At 49.8% G+C, this 23937-nt stretch overlaps 1 protein-coding gene across 2 annotated transcripts in view; it reads left to right on the top strand.

The window, feature by feature from the left end:
• The window catches only part of DOCK1 (dedicator of cytokinesis 1), a 410700-nt gene that overhangs the window by 342532 nt on the left and 44231 nt on the right, over positions 1-23937 (top strand). For both annotated transcript variants that reach the window (XM_040991937.1, XM_040991936.1), the window contains exons 33-37: positions 3011-3159; positions 15325-15410; positions 15598-15754; positions 21443-21483; positions 23064-23154. In XM_040991937.1, coding sequence (XP_040847871.1) covers positions 3011-3159; positions 15325-15410; positions 15598-15754; positions 21443-21483; positions 23064-23154 — 524 coding nt within the window. The remainder of the gene's footprint in view (positions 1-3010; positions 3160-15324; positions 15411-15597; positions 15755-21442; positions 21484-23063; positions 23155-23937) is intronic.

Below are 23937 nucleotides of genomic sequence, written 5' to 3'. Positions count from 1 at the left end.
GATGTGTGCAACCTCTTTCTGCAGATTGCCCCCCACCACCACCCCAGGCTCCGATCTGGGAGCATGCTGGCAAGCTGATGGCTCTGCCAAGAAAGTCCTGAACGAGCCAGATCAGATGCATTTATCATCTTACAGTTAGTCACCCACCTCTCCAGCAGAACATGCCACAAGGCCTTCCTCCCCGGCAACTGTCTAGTGCTCTGTGCTGGCTGTGGCAAGGAATGTCATAGTTCTCTCCTCCGTGCAGAGCTGCAGAGCAGGATCTAAAGCCTTTTTCGCTCAAATGAATGCAGCCACAGACACGGCGCTGCCCCATGGGCCAGAGCTGCAATGTTTGCAGACCCGTCACATTTGGAATTTGAAAGGGAAATCAAAGGCAGATACTCTCCATCACCCTCTCCTCTCTAGGAGAAGCGGGTGTGCCTACCTAGCCCTTCAGTTATTTACCAAAGCCACTTGCAGCGACTTCCGGAAGCCGCTCTTCTCCCTGGTTTACCTGCCACATCCTCATCATGTTTGTTAAGTGTACCAGAACCAGAACAAATGCATTCTCCCCAAGGGATGGCTGAAGCCAGGTTCAGTTGGAATGTTTCTCATTGCTGGAGTTCCCTGCACGGGAAATCATGTGCCTAGCATGCACACGCACACACTGGACACCGGGCAAATCTGTTTGGCTGGGTGGGTGAATCTACCTGCCTGCCCTCCCTCGGGTATGTAGATTCTCCCAGGAAATATCCGGCTCAATGTCCTGGATGTGTGAGTGCCGAGGACTGCACAGCTGTCACCCAGAGGCTGCCGGGGAGAGCCTGGAATCCTGACGAAGGGACAAGCATGCTCTGCCACTGGGTTGAAGCCTCCTGGTGGCTCTCAAAGGCCTGGGCAGTGGTGACCAAGACATGAAAGGGTCACCTTGCTTTTCTTTCTCAAAAAGGAAGAAGAATAGTGGATCCCTTTTTTCTTGCGGTCTACACTGCAGGAGTCCTCTTGCTCCTCCCGGATTCAGAAGTCAGGTCGTCGTTACATTTGGGCACCCAGTGCCACAGGGGAAATCCACAATGCAAAAGGTGGTTGCCAGAGAGCTCGCCCCTGTACCTCGCTGCCCTGGTGCCCGGCCGTTGGTGAGGTTCAGTGCCCAGGAACCCAGTGCCCAACTCCTGAGCTGCACCCCGGGGCACTGTCCGTTCCTGTGAAACGCTCGTTTTTTGTAACTCACCGTTCCCCTCCCTACCGCGATAGCCACCTGCTCCCACCTTGTGGGTTCCTTCCGGCGTGGAGCATTGAGAGCTGCTCGTGACAGAACTTTAGCACACTGACATCATGGCTGATGAGCAGCATGCTGTCACTCGCATCTGCTTTCTGAAACATCGGCACTGACATTTTCTAGGCATGGAGAAAGTCAGCGCGTCACCTGAGGACTGGCCGTGAAAGGAGTTTCCAGAGATTGCTTCGCAGTGGTTCCGTGCCTTCCAGAAACATTAAGCATTTGGGGATGTGATGAAAATTACATTGGCATACCTGTAGTTAAAATATTAATGATTTAGGAAAATTGATAATAAGGCTTTAATTACATTTAAATCCATTATTGAAGGTAGTATTTTGAGTATGCATGTCCACTCAAGAATTTATTCAGACTCATTACAGGGATTACATTTTTCTTAAGTGTAGTTATTTGTAATAACCGAATTAGTGCAGTGTCTCTCTTTGCAGAAATCTACATGGGAGAGTTGTAAAAGAAAATTAAAATCTTTTGAACGCTGCTTGTCTTTCCTGAATATTAAGCATATTAGTAAATATTTGCAGGATAAATCCCTAATGTTAAGGACAGATTGTCACAGGCAGCTCACTCAGTCATTTAATGTCTTGTGACGTGTTGGATATGAAAGAGTGTTGAAGTGGAGTGGAAAGAGAATAACCCTGAAAAGCCCTCTTTTTGGTGAGGGGCTGTCCCCTTGAGCAAGAACGCCGGGGTCCCCTGGATGAGCACCCCGTGTCCGGGTGCTGCGGTCTGACTTGGCCGTCACTGCCACTTCCTGTTCTGCTCTCTGCTCCCCTTGAGCCTGTGCTCACCAGGGTCACCACGGTGCCCGCACATGTACAAGTAGCAGGGTTAGGTGCTACGGGCACTACCCCCAGGGGCCGCACTGGCAGGAGGGAGATGCCCTCGGGCAGGCCCAGTGCTGGCATCTTTCCGTTGAGCCTTCAGATTTCCCCCTGGTGACACTGGATCAGCCTCGGACTTAAAGACATGGGCCCAAAAGGCAGAGAGCGTGATTTCCAAGAGAACAATTGAAACAAATCAGAAGCATTCTAGAGTGGACGAAGGAGCCGGCCTGTTTCCCGCAGGGGTTGTTTTAGAGCGTACTGCCGGCAACGCTCCACGCATCCCTGACCTCGGTGTCTGTCTTCCCATCCTAGCTGACAGTCAGCTCACAGCAGTTCAGAAGTGGACAGGGTCTGCACGTCATGCAGAGGTCCTCTGGAAGGCGAGTTTCAGTCCTGGGTTCCAATCTGATCCCTGCATTTCCAGGGAAGAGCACAGGAGACAGCCTTGGGAGTGGCGCAGCACCCCCGCCTGTCCCGTGGGTTAGCGAAGCACCTGTCTCCAGGCTGTGAGAGTGTAACGCTGCGACACTTTCAGCTGGGTCCATAGTGTGTGCCTCGCAAGTGTTTGCCATGTTTTTACACGTTATCATTCGCAGTGGCCGTGTCATTTTTTAAAAGCGATAGTTTCCTGAATTATAAATCTTATCTGGTCAAAGGAGATGCGATGAATAAACTTCTCACACACATTTTTCTCTCCTGTCACATCCAGAGAAGGTCAGCAGAGGACCCCACTTTGCTTAGCTTTGGGGCGCCTCTGGCAGTGCAAGCGGAAGAGTTCGAGGTGTCACTCTGCCTCGCCCCCCTTTATTGTCCCTTGATGGTGTCAGTGCCCCGTCGGCCTCCTGACGTCTTCGTCATGGCAGAATCCTCTTTCTAACCTGTGAATAACACATCTCTTTCTTCCAAGGTCAGCACAAGATAAAGTTCATTCCCGAAATGGTCGGCCCCATCCTGGAAATGACCTTAATCCCCGAGACAGAGCTGCGCAAAGCCACCATCCCCATCTTCTTTGACATGATGCAGTGTGAGTTCCACTCCACCCGCAGCTTCCAGATGGTAAGAGCCGCCCAGGGGAGGGGGTGGGTGGCCGGGGGGGAGGGGAACCACCCAGGGGGGGAGGGGTGGCCTGCCGGGGGCGGGGGGGACCACCCAGGGGAGGGGGTGGGCTGCCGGGGGGGGGGGACCACCCAGCGGAGGGGTGGGCGGCCGGGGGAGGGCCGCACCCTGTGGAGGTGGCCCGGCCAGCTCTGGAGTGCAGGACCTTCAGGGTGGGAAGCAGAATTCCCTGCAGCTTAACATGAGGAAAGCTACGGTTTTTCTAGTTGAGGAAGCTCTTCGTCCTTGCCGTTCACTTGTGGGGAACATTGGTCTGTTTTTAGCTTTTGCTTATTTTTATCTGGGTTTGTGTACAAATTCACTCCTAGATGTAAGTCTGTCCCCTTCTTGGACTGTGCACCTCGGGAGTTAATCAAATGTCATTTGTCATATCTCACAGACTGGCTGCTGATTGCAGAGTAACATTCCTTTGCAGTTGAAAGTCTGCGTGCATTCTCCTATGTGTGTGTGGAGGGGGGCAGTTTGGCCTGTGCGATGGAACAGATGAGAATTCCTCAAAGGAAGTGTGGAAGGTGCTTGCCACAAACTGTCCCCACACGAAGGGAAAACCGCGTGACGTGGGCTGAAGAGTAACCCTCGCCCTCCTTGGACCCCATGAAAATACAGTGTGTGCACACGTGTACAAATATGCACACAGACATGCATGTACACTCACGCATGCGCGACTTGATTTTCTTCCGGTATTTATTTTATTTGTTTGGATGACAGAGAGAGAGGGGGACAAAGAGAAATCGGGACCTTCTATATGCTGGTTCACTCCCCCAAAAGCCACAACAGCCGAGGCTGGGGCCAGCCCAAACCAGAAGGGAGGGCCTCCGTCTGGGTCTCCTTGAAGGTCATGTGAGTTACTGCCGTACGCTGTGTAAAGGACCCACCCTTTAGGGGTGTGGGAATGGTTTCAGATTCTCACTGCTCACTCTGTATCACTGTGGCATGAGGCAGGACCCACAAAGAACCTCTTTGCTTGAGTCACTGCCCTTGGGCAGGCCGTGAGTTCCAGGCCGGGCCAGGCTGGGCCTCGGGCTCCTGAGATCTGTAAGCCTATGACTCGGGATTGGCCCTGTGTTCTCACAAAGGGATGTGGTGGGGTGGAAAGTGTTTGGCACAGAGGGTAAGATGCCTTTTGTGATGGCTGCAGCTAATGGTAGAGTGCTGTGTGTCAAGTCTCAGCTCTGCTTTGGATCCACCTTCCTGCACCTGCAGCTTGGCAGCAGTAACAGTGCTCACGTGCCTGGGACCCTGCCACCCACATTGAAGATCAGATGGGATTCCTGGCTTTGTCCTGGCTCAGTCCCTGCTATTGCGGGTGTTTGGGGAATGAACCAGCAGCCTGGAGATGTGCCTGTCTCTGTCTCTCTAGCTTTCAAATGAAATAGGTAAATAAATAAGAAATAAGATAATGGGGTTGCTGTGAGGGTGCTTGACGTTGCTCTGTGACGGGGCTCCGGGTGGGGAAGGGCTGCTCTGCAGGAACTTGGACCCAGCATCGCCCACCGGCCTGGCACAGCCATTTCTCTGGATGACCTTCATGTCTCAGCGCACACAGGGAATGGAGTTCTGTAGTCAGGGCAGTCATTCTGAACCCCATGCCCCCACAACCCTGTCCCCAGACCCAAGGCAAGGGTGTGGTGTCATAGAAAGGCTGGGGTATCATTTGTGTTCTGTACTGGATCCACTGGGCAGTTTGCAAGGTGGCCAGTGGTTGCAATCTGGTGGTGTTTCCACAGTGGGAAGTTCACAGGGCTTTATCTTGTTGTGCCAACTGGGCTGGACTTAAGGGTGTCAGTGTGCCCTTTTTTCCCTTCATTTGTTCTCTTTCTTGGGGGGAGATCTCCCTGTATATCCATTTTGCAAAATTCAAGAGGACCCATTTAATTGTTACTGTTTTAAATTATTTTTTATTTTTGATGAGGTTTATATAGTTGATCAGGATGGGAAGGGTCGAGGATTGGAGGAAAGCGGGTGAGACCATTGTTCTCAAGTTTTCTTTTTCCTCCTCCTGCATCTTGGGGGAGGAGGGAGATAAGGGGAGATACTGCGTGCAGCCTGACACTGCCTTTACCTGGGGATGGGGACCAGCCACCCTGTATTATCCCAGGGCCCCTGGTGTGGAGCGTGCTCTGAGGATTCTGTGTATGTGACATCGATAGTTCTGAAATGCTGTCAGTCTTACAAGTCCGAGGATGAGGAAATCTTTCCAAGGTCCACTGGCTGAAATAGTCCCCCTTAGAGTCTTCATTCACCCAGATATTTGCTGCCAACACTTAGCTGAGGTAGTTGGCCAATTTGTTCTGCCCTCCTTTCTCTGCTCTGGTACCAGATGTCCTCTGCAGACTCCAATGGACTGCCATATCCTCCATGTGCATTTGGGCATGCCATCCGTTGCTTTATCTTAGCCACTGAGCAGGCCCAGTTCTGACATACACTCCATGGTGTCTACAGATCGTGCAGTTCTCCCCGTTGTTGGAGTTCTGAATCCAGTGTTGCAGTTGAGGGGATTCCCAAAGAAACCACATCAGATGATTCCCGACTTGACTCTTGTGTGTGCTTGACAGCATGGGGTCTCAGTCCATCCCTCACATCTGCCTGTGTACACTGGTAGTTGCAATTGCTAGGTCATTTGTCTCCAGCCCCGTCTCTTACACAAACCAATGGATGCTGTGGCCCAGCCCAACCCAGGCCTCTGTACACTCAACCCTCACGTGCACCATCAGGATCTGCAGCCTAGTTGGAGCAACCCCCAATTACCTCCACCAGGCCCCTCTCCAGCCCTGGTTCCTGTGCTTCCAGTATGTACAGCAGATTGGTCCAGTCTGTCACACATCTCATTAGCTCTCATGCACATCATTTGGCATTGGAGCCTAGTTCAACCCAACTGACCCCACTATGTAGTCCACATTCATGCCAGCAGGTACCACCACCTGTCTAGCCAGGCCCACCTGCAGCCCTGGTTCTCATACTCACCAGTGGCAGGGGCAGCCCATCAGAGAGGTGCTCACAGTTTCCCTACTGGGCCACCTCCCAGCCCCAGATCTTCCGCGCTCTTGGTGGTTCTGCAGCCCAACTTGACAGGATTTGTCCCCAGTCCCAACATTTGCCAGCCAATGCTGCAGCAAAGCCCAACCAGCCCATACCTATTCTGGCCCGTGCATGTACCAGTGGATACAGTCAGCCCAGCTTGGCTTTCCTGGCACTCCTCCCAACCCAGTCCATTTGCAGGTCAACGGGTATTGTACCTCTGCCTAACCTGATCTACCTGCAGTCCCAGTTCTCACACTCACCAGTGGGAGCAGTAGCCCTGCTGGGGAGCTTACACTGCCCCCTACCGGACTCTTCCCCCACCCCCCCTCCCAGGTCTCATGTGGACTAGTGGGTGCTGCGACCCAGTCTGGCATAGCCTGCCTTAGCTCAGCGTTTGTCCGCGGATACTGTAGCCTGGCCCAGCTTGGTCTGTGCCCGGTTCCAGTTAATGCTGGTTGGCACTGCAGCCTAGCCCAGCCCAGAGAGCTCCTAGACCTGGCCCTAATGTTAACTGGCTGGCTTTGTGGCCTGAACAGGTCTGTCCTGTACCCCATCTTAGTTCTTAGATCTGCCAGTGGGTATTATGAACTCACCCAGCCTGGCCCACCCCAACATCTGACCTGCCCCCAGACCTGACCCAGACGAATGCCAGCAGGTATTGTAGCTTTGCCTGGTGTAGGTTGCACCCTGCCTTGGTTCTCACCTGTAGGGACTGCATCCTGGCAGAGGAGTTCCCCAAGCTCCTTTATCTGATCTCCTCCCAATAGCAGATCTCGTGAGCACCAGTGGGTCCTTACCCCAGACTTTGTTCTCCTCCTGTCCTGGCAGGAACAGTAGCTTTGCCCATCCAGCCCACACCCATTCTGGTTCTTACTGTTGAGTGTTACAACCCAGCCAAACCTGATCCACACCCAAACACAGCTCTCATATGATTCAACGGGAGCCGAGACCTAGCCCAGCCTTCCCTATACTCTCCCTGGTTCTCATGAGCACCAAGGAGTGCTAGAGTCTAGCCCAGTCTGGTACACCCCAGACCCAGTCCACACTTGTGTCAAGGTACGCTGCAGCCATATCCAGCCCAGATTGCTGCCCCCATTCCAGTCCTTACACACTCTAGTGGGCGCCATAGTCCAGGCAGGGCGTCCCTCTACCTCCCAACCAGGCCTGTACTCAGCCACAGATCTTGTGCATGGCAGTGGTTACTCTTACTCATCTTGGTATAGCCAGCCCATCCCCTGTCTTGGCCTTTGCTACTGAATGCTGCAGCCTGTTCTGTCCTGGACCATTGCCAGTCCCAACTCTCACTAATGGATGTTACAACCTTGCCCTACCCAGTCTGGTCCCATCCCTGATTCATGCAAACCAGTAGGTGTGATAACCTACCCGTGTCCTCTGCAGGCTCCAGTGGACTACCACACCCTCCGTGTGCATCTGGGTAGGTTATTCACTGCTCCATCTAAGCCACTGAGGAGACTCAGTTCTATAAGAACAGTAGTCTTAATGCAAGTCCCTCAGAGGTCATTCCTCACCTGGACATGAACCCCCAGGTTGCCTGGAATCCCACACCCTCAGGCTCCCATAGGGACATTGCCAGGCAGCCCAGGGGCTTCACCTAGCACCATTGGTGCCCTGGGACACCTGAATTGATCCACCCACACCCGGCTCCTTCTGGGGCTCACAGGTTGGCTCCCACGAATGACTCAGCCTTTAATGACCCAGGCAGTGCCCGGCCCCTTCTAGGGCTCAAGGGCTAGCTCCTGTCATGTGTATGGGCTGAAACAACCCCATGCCGTTTTCCAAAGGGCCACTGTTTTTTGGTTGAGTTTGCTATCAGTTTTCATGGTAGTGTCAGGAAGCTTAAACTTTCTGTCCGTTTTTTTTTTTTAATGTTCTCTTTGTTTTGCAATATATCAAAGACATTTTCTTTGGTTACAGCACAGTGAGCTTGATTTTAAAGATGGCATGGCATTCATAAAATGGAATGGCTGCCTTATCCACACATATCCTACAGCTGGGCATTTTAGGTTATTTATAGATTTTCACTAATATGGATAGCTACACAGTGACACATTCATGCATTTGACTTGAATTTTGAAAGCTTCAGGATACAGTCTCAACAGTTCAATTACTGATCCAAACTATCTCTTGTAAGTAGCGCCGCAATTGCCGTGAGAGTCGACCCATCCATTGCTCCTGGCACAAAATCATGGTCTGCCTTTCAGTGCCAACTCACTGGAGGTACAGGGCATCATCTCAAATGCTTTTTCTAAGGCAGAAAATTTTATTTGACTTTTTTTTGGATTTTGTATGACTCCAGCACAAAGAAAGACTTGATGAAGAATTGCTATTAAAGCATCAGGCTAAGTGGGAAATAGATTTATATAGATAAATGTCACTAGCCCAGAAAATGAAGACCAAAAGCCCTCAAGACATTGTGCCATCTGTCATTTCTTAAACTGGTTTGGGTTAGAATAAGGCAAAGGCAGTTGGAATAAAGGTGAATGGGAGTGAGGCTTCAGTGCACTGCTCCTCTTCCTCACATCCCTTTGGTCTCAACAGTGTTTTACTGTAGTTGGGGATAATGGGACACCATTTTCCAGAGAAGTGCTTCATCTTTTCATCCTTACAGGGCCACAGGTGTGCTGCTAAATGGCATGGAATTAATGACTGCCCTAGAATATTCTGCCTTCATTTGGAACACTGTACTCCATTAGGGCCTTCAAAATCTGTCCCGTATAAAGGAATCAGACTGCTTGAGTAAGACACTAGACACTTTGAATGTCAGCTGATAAGCTGTCAGATGTCCCTGGCACACACAGGACAAGACCCAGCCTCGCCATAGGAACTCAGTCTCCATCGGAGCCTGGATGGTTTTTGAAGGTTTTGGTTTATGGTTGTTGGTTGTTTGTCCAGTTTCGTTGTCCACATACACAAAAGGTATGAAATGAGAACTCGTAGAAAACATGTCTTCGTTCATCTGTACCTGTGAATTTTCAGTTGGAGTATCGGAAAGCCATGGTCTGTCTCCTGGCCCAGCCCAGCCTCCCAGGTACAGAGAGCGAGGATTAGCCTGCTCCAAACCCATAGCTCCCTGTTCCCATCTTGCCACTTGGCTGTCTGTGTGCACCTTGCACTGTTACAGCCTTGCCTACTCTCAGACTCCGCGAGATCTGGAAGCCCCACGGTCCCTCCTCTGACCGATCCACTCCTGTCAGACACAGTTGTGCAAGCCTAGCCCATCCCAGAACACAGCCCATCTTTCCAAGTGCTACTTGCTTTCTGCTCTTGGTTCAGCTCATCCTCTTATCTGATCTTCCCCAAGTACAAGGCTTGGACCTGTTCCTTGTAGGGGATACCTGTGATTGTATCCTAGCTGAGCATATGTACAGTTCGTTGAAGCATCCTTCTTCATCCCATTGCCTCTGGGATATGGGTGGTTGGCCACTGTTTCCTTAACCCACAGTAGATCTCATCCTCTCGCCTGATAGTCATGTGAACAAAGGCTTAAATTGTGTCCACATGTATAACAAATTCACCAGCCTAATGGAGTAGAGGAAACATGTCAAGGATTTCGTTGTAAAACTTTTGTGTTTTTGGACTTGAGACTGTGTACTGTTTCTAAGGTTGCTGTCTCTTGGGATGGAGCTGATGCTTTACTTCTGGACCTGTGCAAGGTAGTGTGTCCTGGTTGCTTTGTTCTCCTGCCGTAGGTAGTATGTCCTGGTTGCCTTGTTCTTCTGCCGTAGGAGTGACTGGGGGACTTACTGCCATCTGGCTCAGGATTAAACTATTCCAAACCATCTCAGAATCTCCATGTGTTACAGATCGGCTACCGCCTTGGGAGAGTCCTTTCTTCCCAGAGCTTGTGCTCTGGCTGTCCCCTGCAGTGAGCAGCCAAGCACCCAGCGAGAGCCTCTTGCTGGATGCTTCCTGCAACTGGGCCCTCTGGGTGGACCCTCCCCAGTGCCCCAGCTGCTGCTGTTGAGGCACTTATCTGCCCTGTCCACCTGAGTCCCCGCAAGCACACCCCTCACCCCCTTACCCACCTCTTCCTTCTCCTCTGAGTGTGCCCATTCTTGACTCCTAGTTTTTCAGCCATTTCTAAGAACATTCTGTGACCTGGATGCCCCTACCCGTTCTCCCGATGTGTCCTCCCACCTGTTGTCTCTGAGGACATGTTCTCTGCATCATTTCCTTCCAGTGTGTCCAGCTGTTCACTGTCCTGCTCCCCATCTCCCTCCCTGGGCCAGAGCAACAGAGAGCACCTGCATGCTTTACAAGGAGACTGCTCACCTGTGGCGGTCTAGGGCCTGCTAGCCTGGCATGGGTGAAGTGGGGAGGACGCGGCACCTTCATGTACCTGGCGTCCCTTAGGTTAGGACAGGACAGGACCCTCACCTGTCCTTGTGCTGGCCTTTCCCCGTCTCTCCTGTCCCCAAGAAGCCCGCCCTTGGGTAGCTAATGCTGAGCCTCAGCCTCACCCTGGACTTCCCTTCAGATCTGTAAGCATCTTCCCCATCATCTTCTTAAAGAACTCCTTTTGTTATGCCTTTGGAAAATATGACACTAACAGCTGAGAGCTGCAGCAAATGACCTTACAGGCCGTAGACCATTAATGAAAACGGAGAGGAAAAGGCTGCGCTGCCACGTAATATTGTCCATCATGGAGCTCTCTGCTGTCATCTTTGTAAGTCCCAGTAAAACGCTCCCAACTTCCAGACATCGCCATTTCGCCGTAACCGTGTTAGAACGTGAGTAATCTTTGTGTCGTCAGTATTACGGAGCTTCTGCCTGAATAATCTACTGCCCATGCCGGTAACCCTAAGCAAATGAGGGGGTAGCCCACGTGGGTGTGGCCAGGCGCTGCCGCTTGTTGGAAAGGCCAATGTATTTTGCTCTGTGAGTAAGTGTGGTAACGATTTTCTCTTGTTTATTCTTCATTCATTGCAATTTCCGTTGTTGGTTTTTATTTTTTTTTCTTTCAGTTCCAGAATAATGCCAGTTTTATAGCTTTGGGCACTTAAAGGAAAAACATGACGCTTAAGAGTCAGGCTTTCCTTTCATTGAATCCAGACCCAAACGTAGTCTGAGAGTTTGTAGAAGCTGCTATGCTTGACTCCAGGGGTCCTGATGCCATTGAGTTCTATTCCTAAAAGTGTTCCAGGGAAGAGATACTTGAAACCCCATAATCTTTTTAAAATAAAATTAAACTGGACTCACCGTGAGCTGTGTTCCCTAAGTCCACTGTAATTGCCTGCAGCCCCACAGTCACTCATCCACCTGCACTGTGAAGATGGGGCATCAGCTGCACCTGCCTCAGGAGTCTGTGATGGCCTGACAGGCAGCAGACAGCTTCCCACACAGGCAGCGCTGAGTATGTGGCTTTGGGGCCTGCAGGCTCCTGGGCTTTTCACAAAAACCTCAGAGTCAGTGAACCACCTGTTTGACGGACATCGGAAGACGTGCAGGTTTTAGAATGTGGGATGGAGAGCCAGAGATTAATTAGGTGTGTAATTAAGTTTATAGAGCGGTTAGGCAAGAAGAACGCAACATGCATGAAAAATATTAGTGTCTGAGCCCAGAGATCAAAGGCTGGGTGATAGCTTGGAAGCCTTGGCAGCTTTAGGGAAGTCAGCCTGGCAGTCCTGAGCCGCCAGGCTTCCACAGTGCCCAGCTTCCTTCTTCTTGGCCGTGTTTTCCACCAAGATGCAATCTAGCTGCCCTGTCCTGCTCACTCTCCTGTCAACGCTGCGAAGAAGGAGTGGCTGCATGGGATCGGCCCCTTCCATCTGCCCGAGGAGCAGCACAGAGTCTGTCTCCTGGGTGCTGCTCCCGTGGGACCTCTCCCCTGGCACCCTTCCGCTTGGTACCTTCTGAGTGCTTTTGCCTTGAGATTCAGGAGAAAGAGCCTTTTGGACAAAGAGCACCTGTCTGCTTGGTTTCATTTAAAGTTGACAAAACCTTCTGTGATCATCTGTTGTCTACAGATTCTGCACAGCCCTTGGTCACTGTGTTGGTTATTTGTGCAAACCTTCCAGCTTTTCTCCCTTCCCACCAGGCTCACAAGTAAACCCAGATCTCTTCTACAGAAACATGTGTTTTGAAATGCCTGGAAAGATTAAGCCTGATTTTATGCATTGATAAATGCAGTAGAGCGAGAAGAGCGATCTAGTTGCAGCTGAAATTATGCATTCTGAGCGAAATGCAATTGGCTTTGGGATTATTCACTTCTTGGGGACCTTCTCTCCATGATCCCCGAAAGAGGAACCAGTAGCCCAATGGCTACATGTGGCAATGAGAGGCAAAAGCAGCAGATTCTTTCCATGTTAATGGAATCAAAATGGCATCAGAACCACTGTGAACACAGCCCACCTGCTCCTTCACATTCGGTGTGGCAGCAGCCTTCTCGACAGCCTGGCGTTCCTAAGTGTCCTCTTAGGTTTCGTGATCTCAAAGGGCTGCCGATATCAGAAGTTAGCGATGCTCTAACCAGTAGTTTAATGTGGACTCCCCATGGATATTTTTCTAGCAAAATTCATGATTCAGGAAAAAGGAAAGTATGATAGTTTTGCTTATCGCTTGTGTAAGCCCCCTCCACCTTTTAGGCAGCACAGTAAACTGCTAATGTTGGGAACCCTACTGCAAGTTGCCAGATGTACTTGCATCCATGAGTAAGATAGTAAATATAATTTTTATAAAATCAACTCTGCCCCACCAGCCAACGTGCTGTCTCCAATTTGAACGTTTAATTCTAATTGAGGCAACAGTTCACAGAATACTCGCAAATTGATTCTAGAATGTGCTGTAAAAATGCAGCCTTTGGAATTAGAGGCAGCTACCGATCCCTGGGATTGAATCCTGACGGATAAACAGAAGAGGTTTGCCAGGTGTTTGAGCAAATTACTTAGTTTAGAGGTTAGTAAAATTAGAATCAGCTACATTCTGATTTTCTGATTCATCCACTCATTTTAGAAAACATTAAGTTCATCAGTTAAAATTTGATAAGCCAGCGCCCTTGGAGCTGGCACTGCTTCTGTTTTGGACAGTTAGGTTTACGTGGAAGAAGGTGAAATGTGCCATTTCCATCAAGTACGCTTCAAGTTCAACATCTTCTGACAAGACGCTTGTGATTTTAAACACCTGTGTGTAAAAGGCATGTTTTTCTGCCTTCTCTCTGTCTTGCTTATCCCAGGCATTTGCTAAAACATGCATGTAATTAAATCGTTTCTAACTCAATCTTCATTTGCATCTTGCCTGTTGTTGGGGGACATGAGCTGCCAGCAGACATGACGCCGTGAGGGAGGTGGAAGTGCCTGAAACACCAGCCTTGAGCTTGTAGCAGATGGCCCACCCCATGGAAGAGTCTAGAAAGAACCCCTGTCTGCAGAATCTCTAAAGAGCAGAGCACAGTGGTTTAGGGGCAGAAGGTTATTATTTTTCTATGAAAGTCATTATTCTGAGGCTTCAGATGAAGAGGGAGAAAGCCAGGCCTCATTCAGTGGAACTGGCTGTGTGTGTGTGTGTGTATGTTCCTAAATTCTCTGAACTCCTCAGACCAGACAGAATCAAAAAGAGGTGTTGATCTGGGGGAGTGGACCATGGGGAAGATCAAGGTGACAGTTGAAAAGATGCACCAAGCTGTTGATGTTGCTGAGTGCTTGATGCTGAGTGGAGGTCAGTGCTTCCCTCAAGCCGTGTTAGACCTTTGTTCATGTGCAGCATGACAGCTGTGACTCCAGGCAGGGTGGTCCTTTCCTGGTCCTATGAGACCTCTGGTTTTGAGCTTTGGGGTCCAGGGAAAGGAAGACTCACTGTCCTTCCTGGCAGCAGTAGCAGGCATCCCCAGGGTCCCGGGGAAGGAATGGTCTGAGTGGCAGGCCAGCTGTGCTCATCCCTTGGTGTAAGACTCAGAGAAGCACTTGTGTTTGCCTGCCCAAGCACCTGCTCTCTCTTCCTTACACATAGTGTTCCACAGCTCCAGCCAGCCTAAGACCCGCTCTGTGCCCTGATGTCTGCACACACAGTGTCTTCGTCCCCCAGGCGTCACTGTCAGGCTCCTGAGGGGCTGCAGGGGTCCTTACTCTCACAAAGCTTGTTTCTTAGGGCACTTGGATTGTTAGGCCAGAACATGCTGTGTAGACCACCGCAGAGACCCCTGCGCACCTGCTGTGATGCGCCTGCTTTCTGAGCCCTGGACACAGTTGTTCCCTTCCGTTCTTCCTCTCCCCACCTTCTTTCAGTTCCGTTTGGATGCCTCTGTCTTCAGGGGAACCACCCCCCGAAGGCCCTGCCTTCCTGCTGGCCCAGGCGGATGGGTCACCTCAGGCCCCTGCATCCTGGGAGGTCACTGGGCTAGCGTCCTGGTGCAGAAGTCACTGAATTCCACCAGGGCGTGGAGCATGGGGAAGACAGCGCCCCGTCCACCTGCTGACAGGCAGACTGGCCAGGTGCATGTCCGCCCTGCCCCCGGCCCTGGATCAGCAGGTGGTGGGCAGTGGGGGGAGTTCCCACCTGGAAGCTCAGGAAATCCCGTTTGCAGTTCAGAGGATGGGCTTTCTGGGGACACGTGTCCTCTGGACTTCCCTGCTCCTATTGCCTTTGATACTTTTCCAAATGCCTTGCAGCACTTCCCTGGAATACATCTAGGACTGGCAGGGAAGTGGCCTCTTGGTTGTTTGCAAATTGCCAAGAACTCTCTGCTGGCAAGTGAGACACCATCTGTTCTGTTCTCTAAACCAGCAAGGGATTTTAGAGGTTTCTGGTTTGTGAAGATGAGCTTGGAGACTTTTTTTCCTATTGTTCCTTGATTCTCCCCACCCCCACCACCTGGTTGTGGTTTCTCTCTCTGGTTTTTGCCCTTGCCATCTGCACTTGCATGCTCCAGTGCCAGTAACCAGGGATGGAAGTGAAGGGTGCCCCATGTGGCAGGAAGCATCCAGGGCTTCAGAAGAGGGGCTAAAATGACAGGACCACAAAGGTGGGGGTCATGGTCCCGGTCGTTGGGCCGCCACGTGCACAACAGGCGCTGGAGCTGTGAAATGAGCTAGCCGCCATGCTGACCTTGCTTCCTGTGCTTCGTTCTAGTTTGAAAACGAAATCATCACCAAGCTGGATCATGAAGTGGAAGGAGGCAGAGGAGATGAACAGTACAAAGTGTTATTTGATAAAATGTAAGTGTTGATTAGCACTGGGATTTATGTCAGAATGCAGACAGAGAGACCGTAATTAGACGACAATGAACTTTGTAGCCCAGAAATAATTAAAATGTGTTAATAATGGGAAATATTTAAAATTACCCCTCGGCGGAGCTGCTTTTTTCTGAGTGTGATTAACAAGGTGTGTGTAATTATTTGCCAGCCTCCTGGAGCACTGCAGGAAGCATAAATACCTCGCCAAGAGCGGCGAGGCGTTCGTCAGGCTCGTGGTGCACCTGATGGAGCGGCTGCTGGACTACAGGACCATCATGCACGACGAGAACAAGGAGAACCGCATGAGCTGCACCGTGAACGTGCTGGTGAGTGGCGGCTGCGCTGCGGCTCGGCCCGAGGACAGCCGAGCGGTCCCCTGGGTGATGGCGCGTTGTGCAGTGTGGTGAACCGTCTGCCTCTGTGGCCCTGCGGCAGCTTCCTTGATGACGGGTCCTAAGACTTCCTTATAGGGGGTTGTAAGCACGTTCCAGAGTGAGTGGCATGAATGACGGTGCCCCACGTTCTGGAGTGAGTGGCATGAATGACGGTGCCCCAGCCGTAAGTCTCCATGCTGCTCCCCAGAACCCATCAACACGTTATTCGAGGGAATGTAATATATAATATCTCCAGATGAGAGCATTCTGGGTCGTCTACGGGAGAGGGCCCTCCATCTAACAAGAGCTAGAAGAGAAGACATGATCACAGAAGAACAAGTCATCTAAAGACCAAGAAGAGATAGGAGTGCTGTGTCTACAAGCCAAGGACCAAAAGCCGCACCCCCTAGCAGGTGGAAGAGGCCAGGCTACGTTCTGCCCTAGAAGCCCCTGGAGAGAACTGTGGCCCTACTGACAACTTCCTTTGGAGCTTCTGGTTCCAAAAAAGTGAAAACACGCACCTGTCTTGTTAACCTGAGCCATGCCTCCACAACTTCCCTTGCAGGAACTCCTTCCCACAGGACAATACCTTTCTGCTCTGCTCAGTTTGCCATGCCTCGCTGCCCAGGCATTGGCCTCTCTGGATAGCATGAAGATGTGCGGCCTCACTCCTACATGCATCATATGTGTGGACTGCGAGGTGTTGTACCCACAGAAACAGAATGTTTATAAACAGCAGAAATGTTTGGGCCCGGCATGGTGGCGCAAGTGGTTAAAGGTCCTCGCCTTGCACGCCCGGGATCCCATATGGGCGCCGGTTCTAATCCCGGCAGCCCCGCTTCCCTTCCAGCTCCCTGCCTGTGGCCTGGGAAAGCAGTCGAGGACGGCCCAAAGCTTTGGGACCCTGCACCCGCATGGGAGACCCAGAAGAGGCTCCTGTCTTCGGATCGGCATAGTATCGGCCCGTTGCAGTCACTTGGGGAGTGAATCATCGGACGGAAGATCTTCCTCTCTGTCTCTCCTCTCTGTATATCCACCTTTCCAATGAAAAAAAAATAATAAAAATAAATCTTTAAAAAAAAAAAAACAGCAGAAATGTTTGTATGGAGAAGACCTACAGGAAGCCATATTTTCACCTTCTGTACGCTGTAGTATTCATACTAACCTGTGTGTTACCATGACGAACTTGGGAGCTGAGTGCTCAAGCCCCTCCTTTCCTTGTGTGGACCACCTGGAGAGGCTGAAGAACATCTTCTGTAACAAGTCTAAATGTGGGGAGTTCTGCATGGTAGGGCTGTATGGAGCTTGACAGTGTCACTGCCCTCCTCACAACAAGGACAGTGAGCTCTCGTTAGATTCATTCTATTAGGACCCAGGGAAAATGACTGCCCCCAGAACTGGACAGACCACTGCAAGAAACACTCCTAGGAGGCTCTATCTGGGAGTTCATGTTCCCTCTCTGTATGTAGCTACGGGGCACCCAAAACATGGAACATGAGTGAAAAATAGAACAAGACATCTGCAGTTGAGCTGGGTCTGGTGGAGACTTGGGAGGCCAGAGGTTTGGAATCTAAGTGATCATCTTGCTACGCCGGTGAAAGTGGACAGTGGGTACCGACAGATGGATAGCTTATGCAGAAATATCGGAAAAGACGTTCCAAAGCCCAGCATACTGCAAGAGTGAGAAACGCCGTTGGTGGTCTCCTCAGTCAACTGGACACAGTGGGCAGAGTCCAGAAGCTGTGGCACCTGTACGTCTCTGCAAGCAGGCATTCCTGGCACCATGCCTGTCCCTTTGTCCATCCTTCCCTGCTGGTCCATTTAGGCTGTGAGCAGAGCTCAGCCATCCTTACTCTTGCACACAGCAAAGCACTGCTCCTGGCCTTCATGACCCCTGACAATTTTGCCTCCATTCAGTTCTGATATGGTAGGCATAGATTAAACACCAAAATTCTGATATTGAAAGATTTTCAACGCCATTCCTGTCCACGGGCACCATTGCATAGTACTCCCTCTGACCGTCACCAGGACCCGACACCCGGTTAGTGTTGGAGGAAGAGCTTGTTACTAAGTTTGTTGGGTTTCCAGCTCTGTGTGATTTCAGCATCATCGCGTAAGCCCACCATGGGGTGGAGTCTTGTGGAGAGATGGTGGTGTGAGCTGGATGTGGCCTGGTCGTCGACTGAATCCCGGATGCACATGTGCAGTCATGGCTTCTAATGTCAGCTGAAGTTCCTCTCTTATGTGGAACGTGGCTCAGTGCCCCCAAGCGATTGCTGTGGTCAACAGTGCCAGCTTCATTTTCACTTAAAAACACTGAGAATTCCTGAGGTGACTCAGGAACATCCCAAGTCATCCCACCCAGAGTTGGTGATTTTATTCATAACCATTTCCTGGGGATGAGAAAATGGATCACAATTTATCATGGTTCTTTCATAAAAACAAGTCTCTGGACTGAAGAAAAACCGGAAATCATAGTTCCACACTGATTTTTACCTTTTCTCCTACTTTTATGATAAAAGCAAAGTTTCATAGAGGTGAATGTGTGTGTCCCTCGCGAAATGAATATAGATCTACGTAGATACACACAGCATGTGCTCGCCTCTCACTAAGTAGGAATGGCCACAAAACCCTGACAGCATTCCTGAAGAACACAGCATCCGTCAGCTCATTTCAACTTTCTTTAGAACTGCTGCTGTATTCTTTTTTTATTTTTTATTTATTTTTTAAAAAAATAAGTAAAACATTCCAAGTTGTGTAAGCTCATTAGCATCCTGTTCTTTCACTGAAAACAAAGTAAAACAAACCTGAAGATACAGACCCGAGAGACGAGAACAGCCACGCCACACAGCCAGAACCTCCAGTGCGGCCACTCTACCCAGCCTGGAGGCTGGAGCTCCACCGCCTGCCCAAAGCGTGCCAGGGAACCAAGTACTCGGACCGTGTTCCGCTGCTTTCCCTGTGGCACTGGCTTGACCTGGTATATACCAGGTGCTGGTGTTATAGGCAGAGGCCTAACCCACTGCCTCACAATCTCGGCCCCAGCATGGCCACTTGTGATGACAGGTAGAAGTATCATTCATTCATTGGCATCATTAGTTTATTGGTGTCTGTTCCTCTTTTACAACCCTTGAGTCCTGATAGATGTGCAGTTAGAACCAGGGTTCAAACACCCCTAGAATCTGTTGTGGACATGAAGGAGAACAATTGGAAATATGGTGCAAATGTTCAAATTCTGTGAGGTCAGTGCTGGGTGCTGGACCTGATGTGGGGACCAGTTCCAGTGGCGTGCCCCACGTGGAGCCCTGCATGGAGCCTGGCACAGACGTCAGAGCTGGTGAGGAGGGGCCTTGAGGCACTGTGGGAGAGCCCAGAAGCGCAAGAGCTGTGGGAACTTTGACGTAAGAAGCACAGCGGTTTTCTGTAGAAGTCGGGACCAGCGGTGAGGGGGCTTCAGCTCCAGAGAGGTTTTGAAGTCTTGGCAAGAGAACAGAGCCCAGCACAGCCAGGACATAGAAGACATTTGCGTGACTCCAAGGCAGGCATGAGGACCACATGACAACCTCATTGAAAAGCAGAATGATCAAAACTTCCAGAAAGGAATTAAAAATAGGAGGATGAGAGCGACACCATAGTGTGTAAATACCGGCAAGTGAGAGCTGCCAGTGGAGGCTCGTCCTCTGCCTTTGATGCGGACTCGCTTTGTTACGTCGGCGCTCTGAGCGTCAGCGCGAAATCGCCTCATTACCGAACCCTGTCGTAGGAACCGGAGGGCGGTAAAATGTCAGAGGCTGCAGATTGGAAAATCTGGGTGCATTTCTCTAAACATCCCCCAACTTGCTCTCTGTGCTCACCTATCATGTCTTTCCAGAGAGATCAATGAGGGAACCGAGGCCTCTTTTTATAGTAATGGAATTAAAGAGCCCCAGTCATCTTGCTGAATAATTGCCTGACTTCATGACGGTTCCCCTAGGCGCTGTCTGCCAGTGCACGGCTCCCCGCCGCAGGTGGCTGCCATGCCTGCACACCACAGGGTCTCTTTTGATGGCCATTCTGTATCTTTCTGGTATCTGTGCATGGAAGAGTTTGTAAAGTGTGTGTGGAAATAGTGACATTAAAAAATGTTACTTAGGGCAAGTGTTTTGATGCTATGGTTAAAGTTCCTGTCTCAGATGTCTGTATCCCACTCGTGAGTGCCCGGTTCAAATCCCAGCTGCCTTTAATGCAGATGATGGCTCAAATACCTCAGTCCCTGCCACCTGCGTGGAAGAGCCAGTCGGAGCTCCGAGCTCCTCGCAGCTGCTGCCTATCCTGATGGTGGCAGGCCTCTGGAGATTGAGCCAGGGATGAAAGATCTGGCTGTCAGGGTGTCATCTGTCAGAGTGAGATGCAGAGAAAGAGAAAGAAGGTCTTCGATCTGCAGGTTCACTCCGTCAGTGCCGGTAGCAGCCAGAGCGTGGGCTAGGCTGAAGCCAGGAGCCTGGAATTCCACCCTGATCTCCCACGTGGGTTTCGTGGGCCCAGTGACTTCAGCCGTCTTCGATTGCTTTCCCAGGCGTGTTGGCGGGGAGCTGGAATAGAAGCTGAGCAGCGGAAACTCACTCGGGACTCAAGCTGGTGCCCGGACAGGGGATGCCAGAATAGGGTGCTACACTTCCGTGCCATCCCGTGACCTTCTGTCCCTGTTGCTCTTTTAAATAAAATGAAAACAAATAAATGAAAAAAACTTTAAATCAAGAAATAGGATTCTGATGAACAGGTTCCTGCTCAGCCAGAGATATTTTAGAGTGATGGAGTGGATACAGCCGTTGGCTGCCATCGGAGCTTCTTTCTCCAGCTGCAGTTACTTACAGGATACAGTCTAAGTGACAGCCTGTTCTAATCCCGTGGAATTTCTAGGATGTTGGAAGAGTTCATGACTACACTATACACTATACCCCGAGTGGCTGTTGCACACTCCGTGTGTGGCAAGGCCAACTCAGGAAGTGGATTTGTAACTAATGTCCGTTACTTGGCCTTTGGTTATTGAGGGTATTTTAAAAGGCCATAACAAATGAAATGAACAAAGAAGTTTATTTAGTACAAAAAAATTAAAATTCATGTATCTGAGAGATCATTGCAAAGTTCCTGGAAGTGCATTTTATAAAACATCTATGCATGGATCTAAATATGTGTTTGCACCAAAGTAAGTGTTAATTCCATGAACATCCTGAGGTGGGAACCTCGGACACAGGGTCTCACGGTGCCTTATTCCTGCTGAGGCTGGGTTCAGCCTGTTCTCACTCAGGCTCATAGTTCTTATTTGTTTATTTACACACTGGGATATTTGTTTATGTAAGGTTCTAAGGCTAACAGGCCATAGCTAGGACAGTGCCTTGCTTTCCTTGAATACATGTGACTTGCTAATGACAGAAGGAAATCTTAGTAATCATGGTGTTCAGGGGATGAGAAATGTGTCCCTTAGAATGACAAGTGGAGAAGAGTCTAAGATGGTTTTGCAATTTATGTGAATTTTTGGCTCAAGTCCAAAGACCTCAGTTCATCTGGCTGCGTTCACTGCCAGCCAAGAAATGCCGAGTTCTTGGTGGGTAACAGCCTTTGTGGAACAGTTTTCTTAAGTGTTGTGATTTCATTTTTCAGAACTTCTACAAAGAAATTGAAAGAGAAGAGATGTATATAAGGTGAGTATGCCTTGTCTGCCTGCCCCCTTGTGTACCGTGATGGTTCTTGGTCACATCCCTGCTGAGGTGTGTCTGGAGCCACTGGGGTTGATCTCACAGCTGATCACGAAGCTTCTCTCTGAGGTGCAGTTTTCTGGAGCTCCCAGAGGTGTCTGAGCGTTTGTGCTGTGGGTCCAAACCAGTGCAGTTTCGGGGAGCCACATTAAGGCATCTGCAAGTCAGAGGGCCAAGTGATGATGTCACAGGGTTTCTCCTCCCTCCCTTCACCAACCGCCCCCCCCCCAAAACAAAGATACCACCACCCATTTTCCTGGGTTACAGCAAGTTCATATGACTTATAACTTTATTCTAAATAAGCAGGATTAGAATTGTCCATCCACTCTTCCTTAATGGACTCTAGCTTCCTAGCAGATTCATCTGTTTTCTACCTCTTTCTTTCATGAGCAATCAAAGATGCTTTGCATTACCTGCTGGGTTTGGCACCCTCTCCCACCTGCCTTTCTGTCCAATCTGGTGGACTGTGACCAAGCCCCTGTCCTTCTTGTTAAACTTCAGGGTCCAGGGTCAAGCCATTAGGTGACCACATTGGAGGAGTCAAGGCTGTCATCACCTGCCAGTCATGTCTAATGGTGTATTTGTGCTATTGAGTACGATTGCTTAATTCTGTATTTCTAAGATTTTTTTATTTTTTTTTTAAAGATTTATTTTTATTATTTTTTCATTGGAAAGGCGGATATACAGAGAGAGGAGAGACAGAGAGGAAGATCTTCCGTCCGATGATTCACTCCCCAAGTGAGCGCAACGGGCCGATACTATGCCGATCCGAAGCCAGGAGCCTCTTCCGGGTCTCCCACACGGGTGCAGGGTCCCAAAGCTTTGGGCCGTCCTCGACTGCTTTCCCAGGCCACAGGCAGGGAGCTGGAAGGGAAGCGGGGCTGCCGGGATAGAACCGGCGCCCATATGGGATCCTGGGCGTGCTAGGCGAGGACCTTTAACCACTTGCGCCACCGCGCCAGGCCCTCTAAGATTTTTTTAATGTCTTCTTTAAAAAAAGAAAAGCCAGGTGAGTGGAGAAGCTGGGGAAAAGAGTTAGCCTTTTTCACCCAAAGTACAGATGGCGTGGTCTGCACGAGTGGCCTTTGTTTCTTTCTGACAGAGGGATTATTTGAAGAACATTCACAGTGGTCAGTGTACTCTTCGTTTCTGTGGATTTGCAGGAATTCTGCTGGCATTTGTATTCACAGGAATGTAGGAACTGACACTTGGAAGAAAAATCTGGGAAAGATGAAAGAAATAAGAAGCCTTGAAGTAACATCTTCTTTTGTGCATCAATGGCTTTTGTTCTGCAAGCAGAAAACTTAATTTTTTTTAAAAAAAATGTATCTATAATTGCACATTTCCCTGTTGGTTTTTCTTAGTGTTTTCTTCACCAACAGTTCTGAGAGTGAAATGAATTAGGAACGTTATAAAAAGCAAGTATACATGTGATTTAGTACTGAACATAGAATTTAGCTCTTGCAATCCTCAACACAAATCATTTAGTGACATTTTAAGCGTGTGACTCTATTTCATCATCTCAGGTATTTGTACAAGCTCTGTGACTTGCACAAAGAGTGTGACAACTACACCGAAGCAGCTTACACCTTGCTTCTCCATGCAAAGCTTCTTAAGGTAAGAAAAATCACGATGCACTGTTGTGACTCTGTTATGGCAAGTTCTAAGAGTATCCAAAAGTTTATGACAAATTTTAATAAGCCTAGAGCTTAGGTTTTTATGGGTATTTAGTAAATGGAATGACAGAAATAAAAACCTTTAGTATATACTCTGATTTTAAGTCGAGCCTCCTAAACGCAGATGTAGACCTCATCGCTAGGCATCCTGAACTCCTTTCATTAGAGTATGTGCCAGCAGTAATCCAGAGACTGTATGTGCCTTTCTCATGTCAGCAGGACTCGGTAATGGTGATGAATAGCTTCATGGAAAGGAGGTCGTAGCAGCTACAAAAGAAGCATGCCCCTCATGCCTTGGCAAAGACAGGAAGGACCAGATCATGACTTTTCTGGCTTTCCTGTTGCTGTTCGGTGCCTGGCTCTGCTGAAGGATATTACTCCTGCTCGCAGAGCTCCTGTGGCTGCTGCTTCTACCTCTCAGTGGTTCTTTGCTTACACAGACAGCTTTAGACAGGGGTCTCTGTTTGCAATGCTCCTGCAATGTCCAGTTCCAGCACAGTTAGCTCTAAAGTGTGGATCTTGTGTGAGTAACTGTGATGGATGGATGAATGGACAGTCGGATAGATGACTGGATGGATGGGTGAATGGATGGACAGACAGATTATTGGCTGGGTGCATGGATGGGTAGGTAGATGCCAGGGTGGGTGGGTGGCTGGCAGACTGGTTGTCTGGCTAACTAGATGCATGCATGAGTGAATTACTATGCAACCTGTATTCTTCTGTT

Source organism: Ochotona curzoniae, unplaced genomic scaffold (assembly GCF_017591425.1).
Source record: "Ochotona curzoniae isolate NIBS_2020 unplaced genomic scaffold, NIBS_Ocur_1.0 contig_66, whole genome shotgun sequence".
Classification (NCBI taxonomy): Eukaryota; Metazoa; Chordata; class Mammalia; order Lagomorpha; family Ochotonidae; genus Ochotona; species Ochotona curzoniae.
This window is presented reverse-complemented; position numbering and strand designations above follow the sequence as displayed.